The 21340-nt window shown below is 43.9% G+C and overlaps 1 protein-coding gene across 22 annotated transcripts in view; it reads right to left on the reverse strand.

Moving 5' to 3' along the window:
• LOC114769588 (neurobeachin) overlaps positions 1–21340 on the reverse strand; it is a 206101-nt gene that overhangs the window by 119339 nt on the left and 65422 nt on the right. For all 22 annotated transcript variants that reach the window (XM_028962751.1, XM_028962771.1, XM_028962754.1 and 19 more), the window contains exons 8-20: positions 20843–20989; positions 16124–16321; positions 15775–15908; positions 14439–14547; positions 12761–12913; positions 10872–11040; positions 3712–3791; positions 3316–3378; positions 2903–3000; positions 2360–2452; positions 963–1071; positions 791–872; positions 95–218 (exon numbers count right to left, since the gene is read on the reverse strand). In XM_028962751.1, the coding sequence (XP_028818584.1) occupies positions 95–218; positions 791–872; positions 963–1071; positions 2360–2452; positions 2903–3000; positions 3316–3378; positions 3712–3791; positions 10872–11040; positions 12761–12913; positions 14439–14547; positions 15775–15908; positions 16124–16321; positions 20843–20989 (1559 nt within the window). The remainder of the gene's footprint in view (positions 1–94; positions 219–790; positions 873–962; positions 1072–2359; positions 2453–2902; positions 3001–3315; positions 3379–3711; positions 3792–10871; positions 11041–12760; positions 12914–14438; positions 14548–15774; positions 15909–16123; positions 16322–20842; positions 20990–21340) is intronic.

The raw sequence follows: 21340 nt of genomic DNA on the forward strand, positions 1-21340 counted from the left end.
TTTTCCATGTTCATCTCTTCCTTGACACATTAATCATAGCGATAATCGTCTCCCGAGGTGACAACGAGATGCAGGGAGAGGAAGTAGGCCTCACCGTCTGTTCTCGCGGCTGTTGCTAAAGAGCTTGATCATGTCGGACAGGAAGAGACGCCGCACCTCCATCAGCTCGGCGCTGGGGGTGGAGTTCTTCAACAGAGTGGCCACCACCTTAAGGATCACTAAGAGAACGGAGAGAGATTCACAAAAAAATGCCATTCAAATGCCTACTGAAATAGCAGGTGTCATAAAAAAGCATAACATACAAGACACTTGTCTTATTATTTAATAAGCTGACCAAGCTTATACTGAGAAAAAATACAGCAAAAATGTATTAAAATACGTCTTTTCAATCTTGCTCAATAACATGTGTAAAAAACTACTTTTAACTTTAAATATCTAGCTTTCTTTCAAAATATATTTAGTCCAGTAGAGAAATTATAAGGTGAATTTGTTTCATTAAAATCACACTCAAGTAATTAAGCATTATGACAAGGCATAATAGCATTTACACCAATGATCTCAAAGATGAAATCTGGTACAAGTCTTTACAGCAATAGGGTCTTTTATCCCACATTTGTCAGGTACGGACAGGGTAGGCGCAAGCTACACTGCAAGGTGACAAGCTCTCAAATGTCATGTCTTGGAGACAAAAAAGGAGGTATGAAAATCTAATAATGTATAAGATGGAGTTTTTCCCCGGACAGACCCAACCAACCCTTCTAGCTCACTAAGATCTCAAGATATGACGTACTTGGGTTCTGAATCTTCACCGTAGAGTCCGGGTCAGGGTGCGGTTTGTGTACAACCTGCGTGCACACCTGCTCTGTCAAAATCTAACAGAGCAACAAAATTACAAGGTCAGTCAGATGAAAATTCAGCAAACATATAAAAAAGCAAGAGAGGAACTGCCTCGCTGTGCGTACCTCATACAGTGTGTTGTAGGTGGTCACAGTCACAGTGTTTGTGTGCAACATCAGCCTCTCACCCAGCAGCGTGAAGAGACTGTGGGTGTGCATGATCTCAACCTTCCTCCTGAAAAACCGTACGCACACACACACACACACACACACACACACACACACACACACAGATCTGCCGTTAGAGCTTCAACTGTCATGAGGACGTGACAGCATGTCAGGAAGCAGCGGCCTTTGTCACATGGCATCACCATGTCGGCCATAAACATGCTAACAAGCCCATCATATATGGAACACACAGTGGGGTAGGGGGGTGCGGTTATAAAACTCAAGCGGGGGACTCTCCCTGTGACAAACTCTCCCCCTATACACGGCATGCTGTCTGCCTGTCACAACAAGCCCCCAGATGAACCTCGCTGCGCTCCAACGTGCCTCAAGACATGCTGGGACATCTCCTGCCAGAGTTCGCCAAGGCTGCTAAATTGGACACTGTGGGAAAAGTGCAGTTACAAACTCAACCTTGAATACGGAGTCGGGCCAGATGGCTTCGGGATACGTTTGCAAGCTGGTAAAATGATGGCCTATGAGCATTAAACACATTTACGATCCATGGTTATCATGGTTAAATGATCATGATTAATGATTTATTTTGGGATAATTCTCATTAGAATGGCCTTTACCAATACAAGCAATATTACATGTAACAGAACAATTTTAAAAGTTGGGGGGGCTGAGAAGGAATGTGATTAGACTTCAGAAAGTCTTATGGTGTGTCTTCGTGTGAAGCATACGTCATTGCACTCTATGGAAGAACCCTTTCAGATACACACCATATGGCTGCACTTGCTGTCAGAGGAGGCTTTAATGTCATAGTCCGATAAGCCTTTAATGTAAAAAAAAATGCCTTTTTCAAGTGAGCTCAGGCTTCCCAAGAGAAGGGAGTCTTGCATTTGTGTGATCTACCATCCTCCCCAGCAGAGAGAGCCCTTAGTAATGGTGCAATGCATGATGAGCCCAAAATCCCAGTGATGCCATGAGGCATCTTTTGCTCACTCCCTGCATCTCATGCCCCACCCCATGCCTTTTTTTATTATAAACTTATTATGCTACGCTGTTACATTCACAAAGGCCTGCAAAGCTCAAACTGACTATATTAAGCATCTTCTGTAGGTCGCTACCTGCACACCAGCAATAACATTCAATAGCAATTTGAATGTGAAGCAGCACCATGCTGACAGCAGTGTGTGCGCATTTCATGAGCTATATTCTCGATATAATACTGCACAGTCAGAATACACCGAATACACAGAGCAATTAACTTCTAATCAAAATGTTATCATCTAGACATTCTTTTTATTTATATCAAATAGAAGACAGATTGCTGCCAGCAGGCAGTCACTCACTTGTGACCCAGATGTTTCAGAAAGTACCCCAGAACCTTGAGCGCTTGCACTCGTATGCCTTCGCTCTTCGAGGCCAGGAGTTTGTAAATGACCCTGCGAGAAAGATGAAAAGGAGGGAAGATCATTAGAGGCCGACAATATACTTCCCAGTATATTTCCCACCAGGATGTGAATGTCGTACTGTGACCGCACCATAAAATGGAGCTGGGAATGGGGCCTGATGAAATGAATAGGATTTCCTACTTCATTGTAAACTCGGGCTACCATGAAATAAGTTTCCTCATCAAAGGGGCTGCAGCTGCTCGCTAGCCTCTCCCATTTCACCAGGAGAATAACTTGGCGAGGTCCATTTATATTTTATAGATCACCAGGGACACATCGTGCTAGATGTTTGATCGCAGTCAGCCAATAGGAAATTGTAGATGCAAGTTTTATTTGTTAATTATTGGATTATTTTATAAGTACACCTCGCAGAACAATGGTGCGTGTGATATCTGCTGTAAATCCTGTCCAGCCATTATTATCTGGTCCCTCGGGGCTCACCGTATCCCGTTCCTCTGGTCGAAGGCAGGGATCATGGAAGCGGGGTGCTCAGACATGAGGGCCACAAGAAGCTGCAAAACGTCATGGATGTTCTCATCCTGTGTAGAGGGGGAATAAAAGGTCAGACACACACACACACACACACACACACACACACACACACACACACAAACGCATGCAGAGGGACTAACCAAGCAGGCTCGCACACAAGCACAGACTCCATTACCGAACAGGTCAACACGAACGCACAATCGATAGACTCAAGGGTCTTCACGGGAGATTAAAAGATGTGATATCTCACATTTGGCAATGCTGGCAACGGCCTGCCAAGCATCATTCACACACTGACACACGAACACATGCGCATTCAGCCTTCTAATCTCAATAAAGTGGACCACGTGAGGTTGGTTCACCTCGTTCATCGTGAGCAGGTAGTTCAAGATGCTCTGCAGCTCGTCCTCCTTCACACCGCGGTCCTGAGGGAGAGAAAGATACCACTCGATCGGCACGGCCATACAGGAACACATCATTAACAACTCCGCTCCTTGTAAGGCAGTAAAACCAGTCAGGTGATGACAACAATCAGCAAGCACCAAAAGCCAGTCCTGTTTTAATCATTTGTTTGACTTTGCATGATTCCTTGCTGAGATATAGCCAGTAACTCAGGCAGCACTAAAGCAGCCATGAGAGCTGCTGCATGAGTTTTTTGCGATGATGAGGCTGAAAACTCAGGACCTAATGAGTTGAGTGTGGTCATTTAGAGAGATAAATGACATGTTCTCATCCTGGGTTAGCAACAGAAGACGCACCTTGAGGATGAGCTGCTTCAGGAAAAGTAGCATGAAAGCCCGTAAAGAGATGATCTCTTTCTGAGTCGGCCGAGGACCATCTGCAAACACAAAGAAGCGTGTTAGACTGAAGGCCTTTAACTTCTCTGAGGGTAGGCATTAGTCTTAGGTCATTAGTCTGCAGTAAGGTGTCCAACACATTAAACCACATGGAGCCACACGGACCACAATAAACCAGCTTGAGCCAGGACCACAGGCGTGCCAGGGGAGTACACAGAATAAAGCGGCAAAATCTCGATCCCGAAAAATTGTGACAGAATTCCGTCCAGAATCATACAGCCCTGCTGAGTAGCTGACCCTGGAGGACCGATAAGCCCGGTGTGGTTGAGAAACTCCATTAGCCAGCTATCAAGAGCCAGCAGGAGTCTCGTCTGATCAGTATGTCACCCACAAGCCCAGGCCAGCAGGTCAGCCACACTGCCAAGGTGCTCATCGAAAGCCCAGCCGAGATCGCCAGGAATCCGCCTGGGGTGCCCAGTGAACCAGGGCCAAGTCATACAGGACATCCATCAAAAAGTTCTCCATCAAAAATCCTCTCTGCCATGCCTCCATCATATATAAAACCACACAAGCGTGATGCCGAGATGATGTGGGTAAGATGAGGAGACCTTTCACACAGCCATGCACCATGACAGAAAAGTTTGGCCTTCGGGGTTCGCTCATTTCAAGCCTGTCTAAAAGCATTAACTTTGTTTTTGTGCTGTATGTTGTGTTCTCTCTTTCTCCAGCTAACAGTGCATGAGAAATTGAGAGGAATGGGTTCATTAATGGTGCCACGAGGGGGGTCTTAAGAAGCAAACAGCATATTAAAGCGCTCTTCCAGTTTGGTAAAGGTACTATGGGCGCCCAGCAGTGGAATGATTCTGTTCAGATCTGAAGTCTGGACCGATCCCACCTACTATTCACACACCCACCACACATTTATTTTACTCTCAGCTGGTGCTGTAACACATTGTCTGAACCAGTTCCACATGTTCTCCATGCTTCCTAGAGTCACTACAGGTGCTGTAAGTGGGTCACCCAAAATAGAGCAGCACAGCAAACAAAAGCCGGCTGCTTGTAAGTACAGCATATCCCAATTGGACTGATCTGAGATCTGCCTATCCTTACCATCATCGGTGTGCCTCATATATTTATTTATTTAATTACTTACAAACTAATGTTGTCTCACATTACAGTTCACAGCACAGAAGAGACTTTTAAAATTATCTGCAAGGTCATACCATGGATGCTTGAAGGTAAAAAATGCTTGAAGGTAAAAAAAAAAAGTTAATTGTCACAGCCCACCCTTTATCAGTCTAAATAACCAAAGGGCAGGAGCTCTTCTGTACAAACACACCAATATTTGCCAGGTCTCTTATCAAAATTGATCTGTTCTTTGTGTAAAATTGGAAAAGAAAAAAAATAGCAGCCAGAGTTATGGATATGATATGATCGCAGCACAAGGCAATTTCAGCATTCAGGACTCGCTGGTTTAACACAAGGCACAATCTACACTGCGTCTGTGTACAGAGTTTGACTCGGTCGGATTTGTCAAAGAATTGGGTTCCATTATTCATGTCAAGAGTGGATTTGCACCCTCCTGTGAAGACTGGCAGGACTGTTAACAGCTGGAGAAAGGCAAGGTGACCCTGTAGCACCAAAAAGCAAAAAATGTAACTTTAAAAGCATATTTTAAACCAAAAAGGGTTTAATTTTTTTACATTAACCAACACAGTATTGACTGTATTTTACAAATAATTTTCAAAGTGAAATGTGCAAAATACATAACAAAAAATACTTCCAAAAACATTGGAGCAAACACTATGCTGCTGAGTTCCAAACTGAGTAATTAGTAATAAATATAATATATCCTAAAATTATTTTTTCTCTAATACTGTAAAATGACAATTTTCTGTTTAAATATTTGTGGTGACATGACAAGACTAAGAAGGTGATTAGAGTTCGTCTTGGAGCCCAGCTTACCAGAGCATCAGGTTACAGGGAGAGACCTGTCTCAACGCTGTCCAGGGCAATTCTGTGCTAATTTCCTTTAATTCTCATTTATGTATTTTCTAAAAACAAGAGCACCAATTCCTGTCTTTCTTTTGTCCTCTGTGTTCTTCTACACGCTGACCTTCATCATTTATCTTACAGTTTTTCACAATGATGCAGTACACGTAATAAGTGAGGCTACATTTAGCTCTCATTTACCTGTGTGTGTGTGTGTGTGTGTGTGTGTGTGCAAGTGGTCTAATATGACCTGGTAAATAGATACAATGAAGGAGAAGGTGTAGAACTGCATATGTGTGTGTGTGTGTGTGTGTGTGTGTGAGTGTGTGTGATTGTGCCTGTGAGCCTGCAGTGATGCACCCGGAGAAAGTGATACATGGCTTTAATTTGGGAGTGCTCTCCATTTGCTGTCACCCTGTGAACAAGCTCAGGCACTTCCCAAGACAAAGTGGCCACCTGAAGCCTCCCCACTGCCTTCGTCCTCCTTCTTTGTTCTTTAAATTGAACACTTCATTATCTTTCCTGCTCCTTGTTCATTGTCTATCTCTTTGTTTAGTCATTCCTTACAAAAGGGAGAATGCACAGTATGACAAATTAAGGCTAAATCAATGTGGGAGAGCCTCAATGCAGAATTACTGATCTGGCAAACTGATCTATTCCCAACACACACAAAAATGTTCCAGAAGCAAAAATAAATAAATAAAATAAAATGCCACTAAGCTGCCATGTGGGTGGATTAACTTAAATGTGAATGTGTTTCTTTAAGATGGAAAAAAATCACAAATGCAGACATATTTTTTCCTCAATTTGTTCAAGCTATTTCTGCTTGCTATCGCCACATACAAATCACAAGGTAATTTTCAACAACATGCCACTAAACCAATCAAAATTCAATATGTCTCTTATGGAGAACGGTTATCAAAGTGATTGTCATTGTGAAGCACAGCAAGCACAGCACACGGTTACACAACAAATTGTGTCCTCTGCATTTAACTATCACCCTTAGTGAGCGGTGGTCAGCCATGACAGGCGCCCAGGGAGCAGTGTGTGGGGACGGTGCTTTGCTCAGTGGCAGCTGGCGGCTCAGTTGGCGGCTCAGGATTCCAACCGTCAACCTTCTGAAGGGCGGTAGTAGCCTAGCGGGTAACACTCGCCTATGAACCAGAAGACCCAGGTTCAAATCCCACTTACTACCATTGTGTCCCTGAGCAAGACACTTAACCCTGAGTGTCTCCGGGGGGGACTGTCCCTGTAACTACTGATTGTAAGTCACTCTGGATAAGGGCGTCTGATAAATGCTGTAAATGTAAATGTAAATGATTACTGGTCCGTAATTAGCCCACCACTGCCCAATGTGATGAGCTTGAATAGTTGGGAGGGACATCTACAAATTGGCACAAGGGCCTGTTTGGTATGTAACACATTTTAAAAGCAAATGCACAATAGCGTTTTTTAGGCCAGGTTGTGTAGACCAAATCATTAAATGAAAGTCAGTGAAATGCAGCATTTCATTGGAAAAAATATACATATCTGTAAAGCAGCCTTCAAAAGGGACTTTTAAGTTAAGTCTTTGCAATGTGATTTGCAAGATTCCCCCAAGCCTGCACCAATCAGCAGGCTCGCTGCCGCTGAGTAGGCATCCGCGATTAGACCCCCGTAAAAGGAAGAGGTAGCAGCGAGAGGACGCTGCAGCATTGATGTGGACAGGACGTAACACGTGTGTTCGTTTCTGTTCCGCCTACGGGGTTGTGTTCTCACCTTTTCTGTTCTTTTTGGCCCTTGTGCCGTTTTTGTCATAATGACTTCCCTCTTTTGCGCCTCATTCCCTAACCAACCCAGAGACTTGACAGAATGTTGCAGCCAAACCAAGATGCGCACAGAGCCAAATAAGCAGAGTAGAAGTGAGAAAGAGCAGCACCCTTGGTTGCGATAGCTGCGTCAGTGGGGTACGCTGGCGTGCCGCCCATGGGAGAGGTTCTGCGGGACCGTCATAATGACTTCCCTCTTCTGCGCCTCATTCCCTAACAACCGAGACTTATTTTTGTCCTTTTTCTGTCAGATTACATGTTGCACACCATTAACACATTACAGATGCAGTGTGTATGTGTCTTGGAATTAGGACACTAAAAGTATTCGCCAGTATGCGGCATCCACAACTGGAGCTCCTCCCAATGTTTAATACCTTGTGTGCATATCAATGTGTTGGTGTAATTTCCAATTATGGAATTTAGCAGACACCCTTATCCAGGTCTACTTACTGTACAATCAGTAGTTACAGGGACAGTCCAATGGAGACACTCATGGTTAAGTGTTTTTTTTAGGGACACAATTAAGTAGGGTTTGAACCTGTGATACCTTTGTGATATTCTGGTTTATAAGCAAGTGTGTTACCCACTAGGCTAATACTGTGTATCGCAGTAAAAACCAACCCAAATAATAGATCATAAATCCATAATATTACGGGTCATATATGGATCCAGAATCCGGAATCAGATAAGCAGTATGTGATACAGCCAGTCTGTGGATGGATTTTAGTTTTTCACAGTCTGTGTCAGTGGCTTCTGAAGAACGACGCTACAGCATCAATCAGATGAAAACCATTACAACAGTGGAAAGTCAACCCAGAGGCTAGCAGCCCACAGGGCAGAAAAATAACACATTAGGGAGGAAGGCTGTTGTCAGGGTCACCTCTCTTAGTGAGCAGTGAGTTCAAGAATGTTTGCCTACTTGACAATATTATGCCTGATGACAACATTTATCAAAAGTAACATCAACTGATTATTATTACTATTATTAGTAGTAATATATGAATTTCACTTGAGTTTAGTCAATCTCGTTTTAAAACCAAAAATCTAAAGTTAACATTTTTTACATTTTCCTAAACTCCATGAATTATTTAGACTGAATAAAAAAACCTGAAATAAGATCCACTGAGCACTCGGTATCTCGTGGAAAATCGATGTGGGGAGGGCGGCAGAAGTGGAGCGCCAGGCTAAATATAACTCGGACTAGCTGGGCTTCACAAGCACACACCAGAACAAGATTTCATCTGTTACTAATTCATGCGCAGGCCTGTATCTTGGCCTAAAGACAGGAATGAAAATGGATTACAGGTGAGCCTCTGAGGGCGGTGGTCTAGTGGTCATAAAAACTATAACCAGCAACATCAAGAGTTGAGCCCGACGGGCCTCGGCATTGTCTATTTGGTAAGATTTATCCTTGCAATACCTGACAAATGCACAGGCGCATCAGATTAAAAACTACAACAACCTTACACTTATAATTGTATTTCATTTAATGGATTTTGGGGCAAATTATAATACAATTAAATTATATGAGGCTTTTAGTATGCACTTACTAATAGGTTATTAGGCAACTGCAGCTTGTTGATTAAGTTCCTTTTACTTATTTACTAGATTTTTTTTATGAATACCTTGAGACTATGTGCCCCAACTAACAACAATGAAAATACTTAACATAAACCCATAATATTGCATGTCATACAGTACAGGCCAGTACAGGCCGAGCGATAACTCCACATGTGCTCATTCATAGTTTTGATGCCTTCAGTGAGAATCTAAATGGTCATGAAAATAAAGAAAACACATTGAATGAGAAGGCGTGTCCAAACTTGGCCTGTACTGTATATGGATCCAGAATCAGATAAGCAGTATGTGATACAGACACTCTGTCAATGGCTTTTAAAAAAAATGGAAGAACGGGGCTACAAAATCAATCAGATTAAAATCATAACAACAGTGCAGTGCATATTTGAAATAATTATTTTGTTTGTATATACCTGGACAATCCTCACACAAAACCCTCCCTATTCTGTTCTGTTCAGCATATTTGTTCTGGTTTAAATTAACCACTACATGTGTGCTGCACCTCTAATTACTGTGTATTAGGTGCTGAGGAGGACAAAATCTGCAAGACGAAGAAATGTCAAAATGTAAAAATTCATGGCTGCCAGGCTGCATGCAGGCAGTAGACCTCAACCAAACATAATTGGTGTAGCTGCAGCCTCGCCCTTCCTCATCATTAAGCAGAGCTAAGGTGCTTTACTGTGATATTATGTTGCTCTGGCAAGGTTAAAATATAAACAGCAGAAAACGACAGAGGCTGCAAAGCTTGGCTGGTCAGAGGTTACGAGCGATCAGCGCTAACTGTGTTCCACCCCTCTGTTTGACTCGGTTTATGGGAAATCATTAGTGGTATACACACAGCGAAAGATGAGTCGTTAGGGGACCAATTCATTAGAGACACAATTAATTTGGCCACCCACTTGCAAATGTTTTATACAGACAGAGTTTGGCCGGATTTAGCATAATAATCTGAATACTGCATTCGTTAGCTAGGGATCGTGATAAATGCATTGCTGCAAGGGGAAACATGGTGCAACATATATGTAATTACTCCATAATTATACTGTTATTACTGTGTCTGTTCAGATTATGCAAATGAAATGCATTAACACAAAGCTGTTCGCTAAATTAAGAGCACTGTAACAATGAGAAAGCCCACCAATCATTAAACATTAACGCAGGGAGACACATGAGTGAGGCATGGTCCCTCCCACCGAGGGCCGGTGGAGAAAGCTGCACAGAACGCCAAGCTCCTCAGGCTTTCAGCAGCGGAAATGAGACAAGGTGTAGCCGAGAGGAAATGAGCGTTCAAGGGCACTCAGAGTCTGATGCACAAAACAGACCTTCAGCAGACCTTCAGCAAACTCTCTCTCTAACACACATATACAGACACACACACACATGTATTTTACATACATGCATACACTCATACATAAACTCACAAGCAGACAGATGTGTGACAAGAGAACACACACTCTCTGCCCTCACTGATGCAAGTCTGAGGTGGGTGAGGCCAGCGGTAGGGAGAAAGGTTTCATTAAAACGCCACGTGATCCACTAACACTCCTGTTTTAGTATGAGGTTACAGACGTTTAAGCACATACTGTGTATGCTTGTGTATGTGTGTTTTTGTGTTTTCACATCATAATAAAGCTAAGAAACATCTATTGTTTAAATAAAGAACCATATATGTATGAATACTCTTTATGAAACAGTGTGTATTATTGTGTCTGTGTGTGTGAGTGTGTGTGTGCATGAACTCACCAAGGCCTTTAGGGGTGATTCCGCTGCTGTGGGCGGGGTTGATGGCCCAGTAGTAGTACTTCAGCGTGTGCATGAGCTGCAGAACAGTGCCTACACGCCGTATGGTGCTGTAGATGGTTGCCGTGCCAATGAATTCAGCCGACAGGTAAGTGTACAGGGACAGCTGCACCTGGGGGGAGTCCCAACAAAGAAATAATGCTGTTAAAAGTGTGTATGTAATTCTCAAACATGGCTGGAGGTCATCCTTTTGGATCCATTGATTTTTGTTGCAGATTCACATTAACATACACTAACATTCAGATTTCAGATTAATTTTCATGCTGAAAACTGAACACAAAATGCCAATCAAAGGAACCCAAATTAATTAAAAAATATTATATGATTTAATAGCCCTGTTCACCTCATATCTCTTAATGATTGATTAATTGACATCCTTTGATTATTAAATATTTAATTATTTTACATCTATAAGGGTTTTGCTTTGGTTAATTAGCCAGCTTCCCGGTGTTCATTTATAATTTTCATTAGTTTTATCAGCAGGGTGTCCAGAGGGTCATACTGATGGCGGATGTGAACTTTATATTAACGTATGTGGCACCTGTCAGAGTGATTGGGGAAAATGGCTTCACTTTTGATAAAACCAATTACTGGACATAAAAATGCTGGAGCCGGTACACCTGCTAAGGTGCAGCCGTGTCCCAGCAGGGCTCTGTTTAATAAACACTGATTTAGGCTCCTTTAATCTGAACGTAATTACAGCACCGATTTTAGATTCTCCGGTAGCGTCCACGTTCCCCGCAGTAGCACAGTCACGCTGGCTAGCAGAAGACACAAACCCACTGACCCTGCATTACACTACGCATCACACACCCAGCCGCATGCTCGGTTAGTATGCCCTGTTGTAATTAAGCCTGTTCCCCTGATCACATGGATCCCAGCAAACATACATTCACATTCTGGCCACAAAAAAAAGGTCATTGTAGAATCGGACTAACTGATATGTGCTGTGGGGTAGAGCGCCGGTGTGGAGATAATGACGCTGATAGAGTCTCAGTGGAGCTGGCCCAGGCGGGGACAGGGTGAGACGCCTGGTCCAATTACAGCCCGGCTCAGCAAACAGAGCTGGTGGTCTCCATCTGCCGATGCCTGAAGGCGAGGGAAGGGGCCAGGTCCGCAGCCTCAAGGGAGGCAGCGGTTCGGGCTTCAGTCCCAGGGCGCAGGAGGGAGGGAATGGATGTTCTATTTAAAAAAAAAAACACGGCGCTCTAACCCATTTCATTACTGCTGCTCTGTCTCTCTTTCTTGCTCCATCCTTCCCTCAGTCTGTATCTTGCGCTCTCTCTTTCTCTCTCTCCTGCTCCCTCTATCTGCTCTACTTCTGAGGATGAGGGCCCTCTGGAGACACACATACACACGTATCTCCTTCTCTTCTCTACACGTCTCTGTATTTATTTCCATCTGCAGCCCCCACTCTTATTTATTCATGAGGTGGCCCACTAGCACAGTCTCTGCAGCAAACGTATTTTCCACACAGGCCAGACTCTTCCGCCTCACGCGCTTCTTCATGGGTCATTATCGGAAAGGAACCAAATTTCACTTTTTTATGCATTTCAAAAAACATCCCCTCTCTTCATGTGCTCAGTGTGTGTGCGTGTGTGAGAGTAATAAATCCTTGAAGTTCAATAAAAGCTTTAATACAGAAAAAAGAGAAATATCCATTAACGTCAGAACCCTGAAATCTTAACCGGCTTAGAAAAAGCACAGAGGCAAGAGAGCAAATGTTTTTTTCTTAACATCTTAGAGATGCAAGCAGAGAGGAGTTAAAAAAGTGTGTTGTGTTTGAAGGCGTGTGCAGGTCAGTGTTTCATTGGTGTGTGTGTGTGTTTTACCTTGGCTGGAGTGTGGATCCATATGGCTGCATTAAAAAGGATGTGGTCACACAGCTGTTTGAGCAGCGGCGCTCCATGGGCAAGGCCATCCAGGTACTTGGCGAAGGACAGGAACTGTTCTAGTACAGCCCTGGTGATATGGACCCGTGATGACTGACACACAGAGAGAGTTTGTTAAAAATACTCATACTTGTTTTTCATTCATTCAAGTTCATTCAAAGCAGCATCTTATGTGATGTGGTTGAAATTTAAGGTATTAAATAAATGGAAGTAAATGGGAAGATTAAGCAAAAAGGCACAAAAGTGGTTTATTATTCTGCTCTTTGGAATATTGCAGCAGGATGAACTGATATTTCGTGGAAGGAACCTAAATTTGGGAATTTGGGAATTCAGGAAGGAGCGTATGAATACGAGTGATTATAAAATGCAAAAGGATGAATGGTGGAACTCTTGCTGAATCAAAATCTGGAAATCGAGCAGAATAACATGTATATGTGATTAAGGTGAAATCTATGCACTGTATGAATGAATATTGACATAAGCCATCAGCACCACAGACAGCTCCTCTTTACTGTTCATTTAAATTTACATTTACATTAACATTTATGGCATTTATCAGACGCCCTTATCCAGAGCAACTTCAAATCAGTTGTTTCAGGCACAGTCCCCTCCTGGAGACCCTCAGGGTTAAGTGTCTAGCTCGGGACACAATGGTAGTAAGTGGAATTTGAACCTGGGTCTTCTGGTTCATAGGCAAGTGTGTTACCCACTAGGCTACTTCCCAGCCACCCTGTTCAACATTCAGATTCGAGATTTATTATTTGGCAAATTCACATTAAATGTATGGAATGGGTCTCTGGTCCCACCAAAAAGCCCTAGAATTATTATGGGGTTAATGCATATATTATTTTAAAAAAACTTTCCATTAGCCCGGCAAAACTCAACAGTGATCAAAGCGATGCGAGCAAAGATCTGTGCCAAGTGTAATAACACTGCTACTAGTGGTCATCACATGGCCTGCTGCCCACTGGGCTGCATTTGACTTTGCAGGCGGAGTGAGGAGTTTCAAACTTTGCAGTAATATGCCATCGTTCCTGTCTGGCACCTGTGGTGCACCCAGGTGTACGGCAAGGGGGAGGTGCGGAGTGCGTACGCCCAAAACAGATGGCGGGATATGCGTTAAAGCCCAGCCTGGCAGCGGGGGCTGTGCCACGAATGTGCCAGCATGCTTTTTCAGGTGCAGTCTCCAAAAAAGCACTCCGGCACGGCCCTGGCAGACGCTGAGTGACAAAGTGGGGTTGTTTCTCAAAGTCAAAACAGGAAAAAAAGTCTCTGAGCTGCTGGATAAAGGCCAGAGGGCTGTAAGAAAGCAGGAGGCAAGGAAGAGCAAGAGAGTGGGGTGATGGGAGAGTGATGGAGGGAGAGATAAAAAGAGACAAGGGCTTCCAGCAAAAGGGATGGGGATGATCTGGGTGTTTTTTTTATGCTCATCAGGGCAGTGGTTTGCACTGAACAGTGAGCTGTCATGCCCACGACTAGGAGAAATAAGGCTTTGACTGACAGTGGCGGTTCACACTGGTCTTCATTCATCATCAGAGTGATCAGAGTGGCGCCCCTCCCTTCATGCTAACATGGAACCATCTGTGAGGCGGGAAGGAGGCGGTCGACTGGGACCTACCTTCTCCAGCAGATAACCAATGACCAGGAAGCCCTTCCCTCCAAGCATCTGCTCCTGCATGGCCACAGAACTCTTCAGAAGCTCCACCAGGAAAGCCAGAAGTGTCGCACTGCATATTCACACAAATAAGAAACCAGACTAAAACGATGGACTGAGAATACAAATTCACAGCACACAGTTTGTTGCTGTTTTGCTTCCAGGCAACTGTAGCCTTGTAGTGAGTTATATTATGTAATGGAACATTCATTAGTATTGAAGATTATTTTTTAGATGTTTGACTGTGATATTGCTGTATTTTGGTGCATCGTATTACAACCACTCAAAATTATAGATCATGCTGATTGACTGATTGAATGATTGACTGACCTGATTGTTTCACTGCAGTATGAATTAACTATTTGAATTATGATGCCTTGTGAATAACCTTTGAGTCACACAAAATATGTAACAACATGAAGCTTACCACAAATGTGCCCCCCCAAAACTCATTTAGGACAGTGAAAGTAAAGTGATTGTCATTGTGATAAACTGCAGCACAGAACACGGTGCACACAACATAATATGGGAAGCCATGACAGGCGCCCAGGGAGCAGTGTGTGGGTACACTGCTTTGCTCAGTGGCACCTCAGTGGCACCTTGGCGGCTCGGGATTAGAACCGGCAACCTTCTGATTACAGGGCCGCTTCTTTAACTGCTAGGCCACCACTGCCCCTAACAAAAACTGAGCTGTACTAAATGAGTCTGGGGATTATTTTGGGGGACTATATTAGCAATCTAAGCAAAGCATTTTCACCTCTAAAGTGAAAATTCAATATATTAAAGTTAAATTGATGTTTGAATTTGAACAAGCCTGCCACGTTTGCATTTGATCTGATCAAAGCCCAAACGAACCATTAAAGCACCACAGCATTTTTCCCATTAAAAGATTTCCATTTATTTAGCACAGCATGACAGTCATCTACTACAGGCATCTGTGCACCGAAAAAATCTATGTCAAACACGAAGGGGGATAACACACCGTAGAGGACAAAAAAAAATAAATCAAAACTATTAACCAAATTAATGAGACTTGATTGATTGACTAATACACAAATTTTTCATGTTATTTCACTGTAATGTGGGGTTGCAAACCACCCCACAAAGAAAGTGGCCTTTATTTATGGCAGAGGGAGAAAGCCCTTTACAGGGGACTCTGTATGTGCCAAGTGGCCAGAGCTCCAGCAAGAAGCTGGGACGAGAGAGCTGCAACCTCCAGACCCCAGCAAGGGCCCGGCGCCACTGGGTCAGCCAGACTCGCCCTGAGCTGCATCTGGCTGGTAGAGATGACCTCACTCACCAGACTGTGGTCTCCACCTGGCTGTCGTTGTGTTGGTGGTAGTCCAGCTGGGCAAAGAGGGGGAAGAGGACCTGGATGCCCCCAATGGAGTGTATGGCACTGTGGATGGAGTGGGTCACAATCGCCTTCACATCCTACGGGGTGGAGCAAAAATAGACCATTAGCAAACAAATACACCCCTAATACACAAAATTACACTGCTGTGCTATTAAATGAGCCATACTGTAACACAGCAGCAGTCAACCCTGCAGAGCTTCCATAAGTTCTACATGGAAATAATCTGCAGGTGATATTCAGCTACGTGCCACTTTACTGAGGCAGCTGGTGACAGATCACATGCGACCCCCACCTGCAGCATGAGGGCGTGGGGGGAGTGCACAAAGATGGAGGCATTCTCCCGGGGCGAGGACTCCAGGCACAGCTGGGCGTCGGTGGCCTTGGCGTTGTACGTGAAGGAAATGCTGCTGGCGAGCTTTCCGTCGTACAACACCTGCTTGTGGTGCTCGGCGAGGTGGATGTCGCTCTCCGACTTAAACTTAAAGGTGCTCTGCAGACGGTAGGGAGAGAGAGAGAGCAATGCATTTACAGAATGAAACATCACTGACACCTCTCAATCCGTTCTTTCTTTCTTTCTTTGTCAGAATGTTCTTCATCCCGAGCTAAGAAAACACGGCCTCCTAAAGCAGCAACACATCAAGAGTCACATGTGCTCTGCCGTAGCCAAATTCACACACAGTCAGCTGGAGGAAGTTCAACATTTGAACAAAATGTGTGAAGTGCAACGAGGCTTTGCAGACACTCACGCACACGTAATGATGACTCCCGTCAGGAGAGGGGGAGATGGTGGCAATTAGCTTTTTAAATACTAATTTGTGGTGTTGTTCCCCTGCATTGAAGCCAAACACTTTATCGGGCTAAAAAGAGGTTCATATTTTTCCAACTGTGGCATCCGCTCTGTACGAAAACCATCAGACTGGGTTTAATGACAAACGCATATACGTTTTTTTTCATCATCACACCTATGCTATATCGGATACATCGGCTAATTTTATTATCATGTTCCACAGGTCAAAGACTTGTTTTCAAGACAGCTGTGGGCTTCATAAAAGCTTGAAAACGGAATAGCCTACAGCCTTGTGGACAACACAATACACGCTGTATTCCCTGACTACACTCACTTCAACCCAGTGGGAATATAATGACACAGGTCGGGGTTTTACTTTGCAAATGAGCCCAGAGAGGCCAGCGGAAATATCAGACAAAGGATGAGAGTGTGTTTAGCAAGAAAGAAGAGACTCAGGGGGTCTAGGTCTTTGGTTTGGCCCTCCTTGGTGTGTTTTTTTTTTTTTTCTGTTTTAGCGCCTCACAAGACTTTTCTGGCTCTCGCATATGAGATCACCTGGAGATGGAGTAAAAATGCCTGACGAGTGTGGCTGTTATGTCGGCTATTTGCCTGTGTAACGTCTGTTTCGCGTTCTTGGTCGATAGCATGGTCTAAAACAATTCTCTTCGCACAGGCAATTACAAATAACACAGATTAACCCTGTTCATGAACTACACAACTGTTGCCCTGAACAAACCTGTCAGATAATGTAATCGACCAAGAGAAACACTTTAGAAAACGCTGGCGCATCTTTCGGACTGGCGCAGCAGCGCACGCGGCTGCCGGATCGACAGCTTAAGTGCTACCTGCTGCAGAAACCACTCCAGTCGCCCACGGTGCGTAGCGCCGGTGACATCAGCCCATTCAAAAGGCTGCAGATGCAGTCGGGGCTCCTGCTGCAGAGCCCTGCGAAACATTTCAAATGAACAGCAGCGCGGAGAGGCCTTGAGAGACACAATTTACATGGGCGTGGAGCTCGAAACGGCGTGGCGAAAGAAAAAAGGAAAGCCGAAAATAGAATGTTTTCTATCAAACAGTCGAACATGCAGCACTTCTGGAAAAAAAAAACACATTACACTAAGAGATTAAGCCATTATTAACACTATTATATTGTTCCAGAATATAATTCTGCTGTTTCAGTGGGACAATTAGCTGTGCCAATTATGCAATGCATTCTAAATGGATTTGGACAAGCCATATTCAAATGCATTACTACAAATTGTGAAGTATACTGGGAGAGCATACTACAAGTAATTGTCGTAAATGTAATTAGCCATGGGTGACGTTTGCATGCTCTCCCCGTATCGGTGCAGGTTTTGTCCAGGTTTTCCGGTTTCCTCCCACCAGCCGAAGGCATGCACACTAGCTGAACACTCGCTTCTAAATTGTCTGTAGGGGTGAATGTGAGAGCAAATACTGTGTGAGTCCTGAATAAGGAGCGATGGCTACTGAGCCAGTGAGTATTCAGCCCAATGACTCTTAAAATGTAACATCTTTCATTGTATGGACATTCTATTACAATACAGTGTGATTTTATAAACTGAAAAATTACACCACCGTTGTTTATTTTAGCATTTTTTTTTTTATTTCAATTACCTATAGTGTTGTATTAGATCCTAAATGAAAATGTTGCATATTCCAATTTCCTTCTAACAGGGTATAAACAGGAGAAGAAGGACGGGAACAGAAACTGTTCAGAGCAAACTGCAATAAAAACATAATAAACAAGAGCGTTATTGCAAAAACACAATTTTGCCCTTTTTTTTTTTTTTTTTTTTTACTAAAAGTGTAGGAAGCAGCATTTTCTGCTGTGGTGGTTGTCAAGCCTAGCCCCCCTCCCCCAGGTTCACCACGCCATGACAGAGTCCTGATGGTGACGCAACGCTGCTTATCAGATTTAGCCTTTTACTGTAGCACGACCCCCACGGCGACACAACATTTGTCTTTGGTGACAGGCAGCGAACGAGTGCAGGGACCCCCGAGAGCCCAGCACAATCCCTCTGAAGAACACACGGTTGCAGGGAGCTGGACCGACAAAGCCTTGCTAAGAGTCCACAGCTTCATGCTGGAAGCTGATATGCAATTTTCTACTGCGTTTCATGACTTTCACAGCAGCATCTTCATGAGTTCTGGGAAGAATTATTAGGAAAAAAAGGTGAAATTATTAACAATGGTGTCAGCTTTATAAAATAAAAAATGCTGCAAAACCCTGCCGCTCTCTCTCCATGCAATAAGCAGCCAGCCTCTTACATCACCACCTGGTGCCTGTGAGTCACGCCAATCACACCCACGCAAACGCAATCACGCAAATTGCAGCGCCCGTTCGGGCCAACAGGCAGGATATCCCCTACAGGCCTTGTCCGCACACATCCCGTCACTGGAGCGCCACCGTCACTGTGTCCGGAGCCACTCGGTCCAGCACTGAGACAAAAGGGAGCGCTCAGCACCTAGGCCAAGCCAGCGCAGCAGTTCTGAGCCCAGAGGCCCGGTGGGTTTAATCACTTGTTGTCACATCTCGTGATGACAGGGCCATCAGCGTGTCTAGACAGCAAACACAGGCGGACGTTAGATTAGCAGTATAGCTTTAAATTGTTAAAAGTCACCGTTGGGATATGCAGGAGCTTGAGAGGGAGGACATGGGGGATGAATGAGTGGAGCTTATTTTAATGAAAATTGGTGGCAGATGGGTCCTGCTACTGTCTCACTGCTTGGATGTGTTGAGGTTGGAACAGCTGTGAACTTACCAGATGTGTGTGTGTGTGTGTGTGTGTGTGAGTCAGTGAATGAATGAGTGTTTGAGAGAGGAGTGAAAAAGCCACAGAATGCTAGTGAGTGTGCGTTGTGTGTGTGAGAGTGTTGGTGTGAGGACAGGTAGGTGCTGGTGCACCTGTGGGATTCTGTTCAACTAACCTAGCGATGACAGACGTTGACAGACATTGACAGACGGACTGTCTGTCATTCTACCCAGAATGCCTCACTCCCATGGCAGGCTCTTGGCCCGAGAAGACCCTATTCATAACCCTGTCACAGTGCGTAATAGCCTTCAACTTCATTAAAACCTGGTCACGTTGTATGTGTGTGTGTGTGTTTGTGTGTGTGAACACAGTAATGGAGGGTCTGGAACCACAATTAATAAGGGAAACGGCAAGTCGGCACCGATTAGAAAGAAACCGCCAAAGGAATTTCTCCAGGGATTTCTGAGTCATCCGCGCATATAGAACGCCAGCCCATCTCTGGCACAGCCTAGGTTCCAGTTCCTTCCACACAAAATCCATTAAATACCCAACCCATGTCACCTCCGACAGGTGCAACTGAGTCCATTTGTCAAGACCCCAGATAAAAGACCAGGAATTAACCAAGCCATCGAGTCCTTAAAGCACTCTCTGTCTGTCCTCGGCAAGGCTGAATGCAATAAAGGTACAAAACAAGACTAAATTAAGAATAATGCCACCTAATGAAGGAGTAGCTGCCCCCTTATTGTTAACTGAAGACCAGAAAAAAAACAAAAAAACAAAGAAATCTCAAATACCAACCCATTCAATAATGTTGGATTATTTAAGGGTTTTTGATCATTTATTATCAATATATTTGTTATTTACACACATTATTTGCATGCAGTAATACGTCTCCCGATGCCATGCTTCAAGGCTGTTACCTTCAAAAGTAAGATAAGCAATTTATGATAATTAATATCAAACATTCTTTGCCACAAGCGTGTGTTTTGCCAAGTAAGCTCTCACCTAATTAGATATTATCAATATTCTAGATATTTTAAGCAGCCCTTGACTGCCTGGTTTTTAAGGGAAGACACAGGCTGCAGTGATTTATAGAAAACGAATTGGCAACCTTACAGCACACACACATTAATGAGCAGTAATATATGATGCATTAAAATGCATTTCTTATGAGAGGTGGTAGGTGCATTTCTTCTTTCATAACTCAAATTCGTTCCCATCTGTACGTATTTTATCAACAGTGAGCGATGAGGTGATTTTCACATCACAGAAATAGTTTGTCTACAGGTCCATCAAGAAAAAAATGAAATAACACCAAGAGGTATGATCTTGTATGGCGTATGTGTTAATTAAAGTATACACTCGAAGGCCCAATGTCTGCGCACCTCTCAGACTGCAGAGCCAGCCGCGAGGATGCATTGATTTCAAAGGCTGATACAGCCGTACGTACCTTATAACCGGGTCCCAGCTGATGAATTGCAAATATCTGAGCGGGATTGAGCGCCTCGCTGAACACGTAGATGGCCCCAAGCTGCCCGCAGAACACTCTGTTAGCATCCGCCGTCTCAGATGATCCCAGGAAACATTTGTCGTAGCTCTGCAACGGGGATTCATGTAATGGTTTCTCAACTTCTGTAGCACTTCCTATAATAATCAGATGTCTAATGGTCTCTAAAGCCTGTCAGCTATTGTCCAACAAATAAGACAGCAACTGCTTAGGAAAATAAGGTATCGATTTGGTTGAAAAAAGGAAGAGACCAAATAAAAGTACAAGCTGGAGCTATTAGCAAATCTGGCCCTAAGGCTGGACACGTTTTTTTTTTTTTTTTTGCATGAACATTGCATGAGAGCTGGAGTTGCAAAGCAATTATAGGTGCATGTGAATTATCTCGATAATTACAAAGCATCACAACGACAGCAGGCTTTACACCAAGGCGGGGGGGCTGTT

Source organism: Denticeps clupeoides, chromosome 19 (genome assembly GCF_900700375.1).
Source record: "Denticeps clupeoides chromosome 19, fDenClu1.1, whole genome shotgun sequence".
NCBI classification, from domain to species: domain Eukaryota; kingdom Metazoa; phylum Chordata; class Actinopteri; order Clupeiformes; family Denticipitidae; genus Denticeps; species Denticeps clupeoides.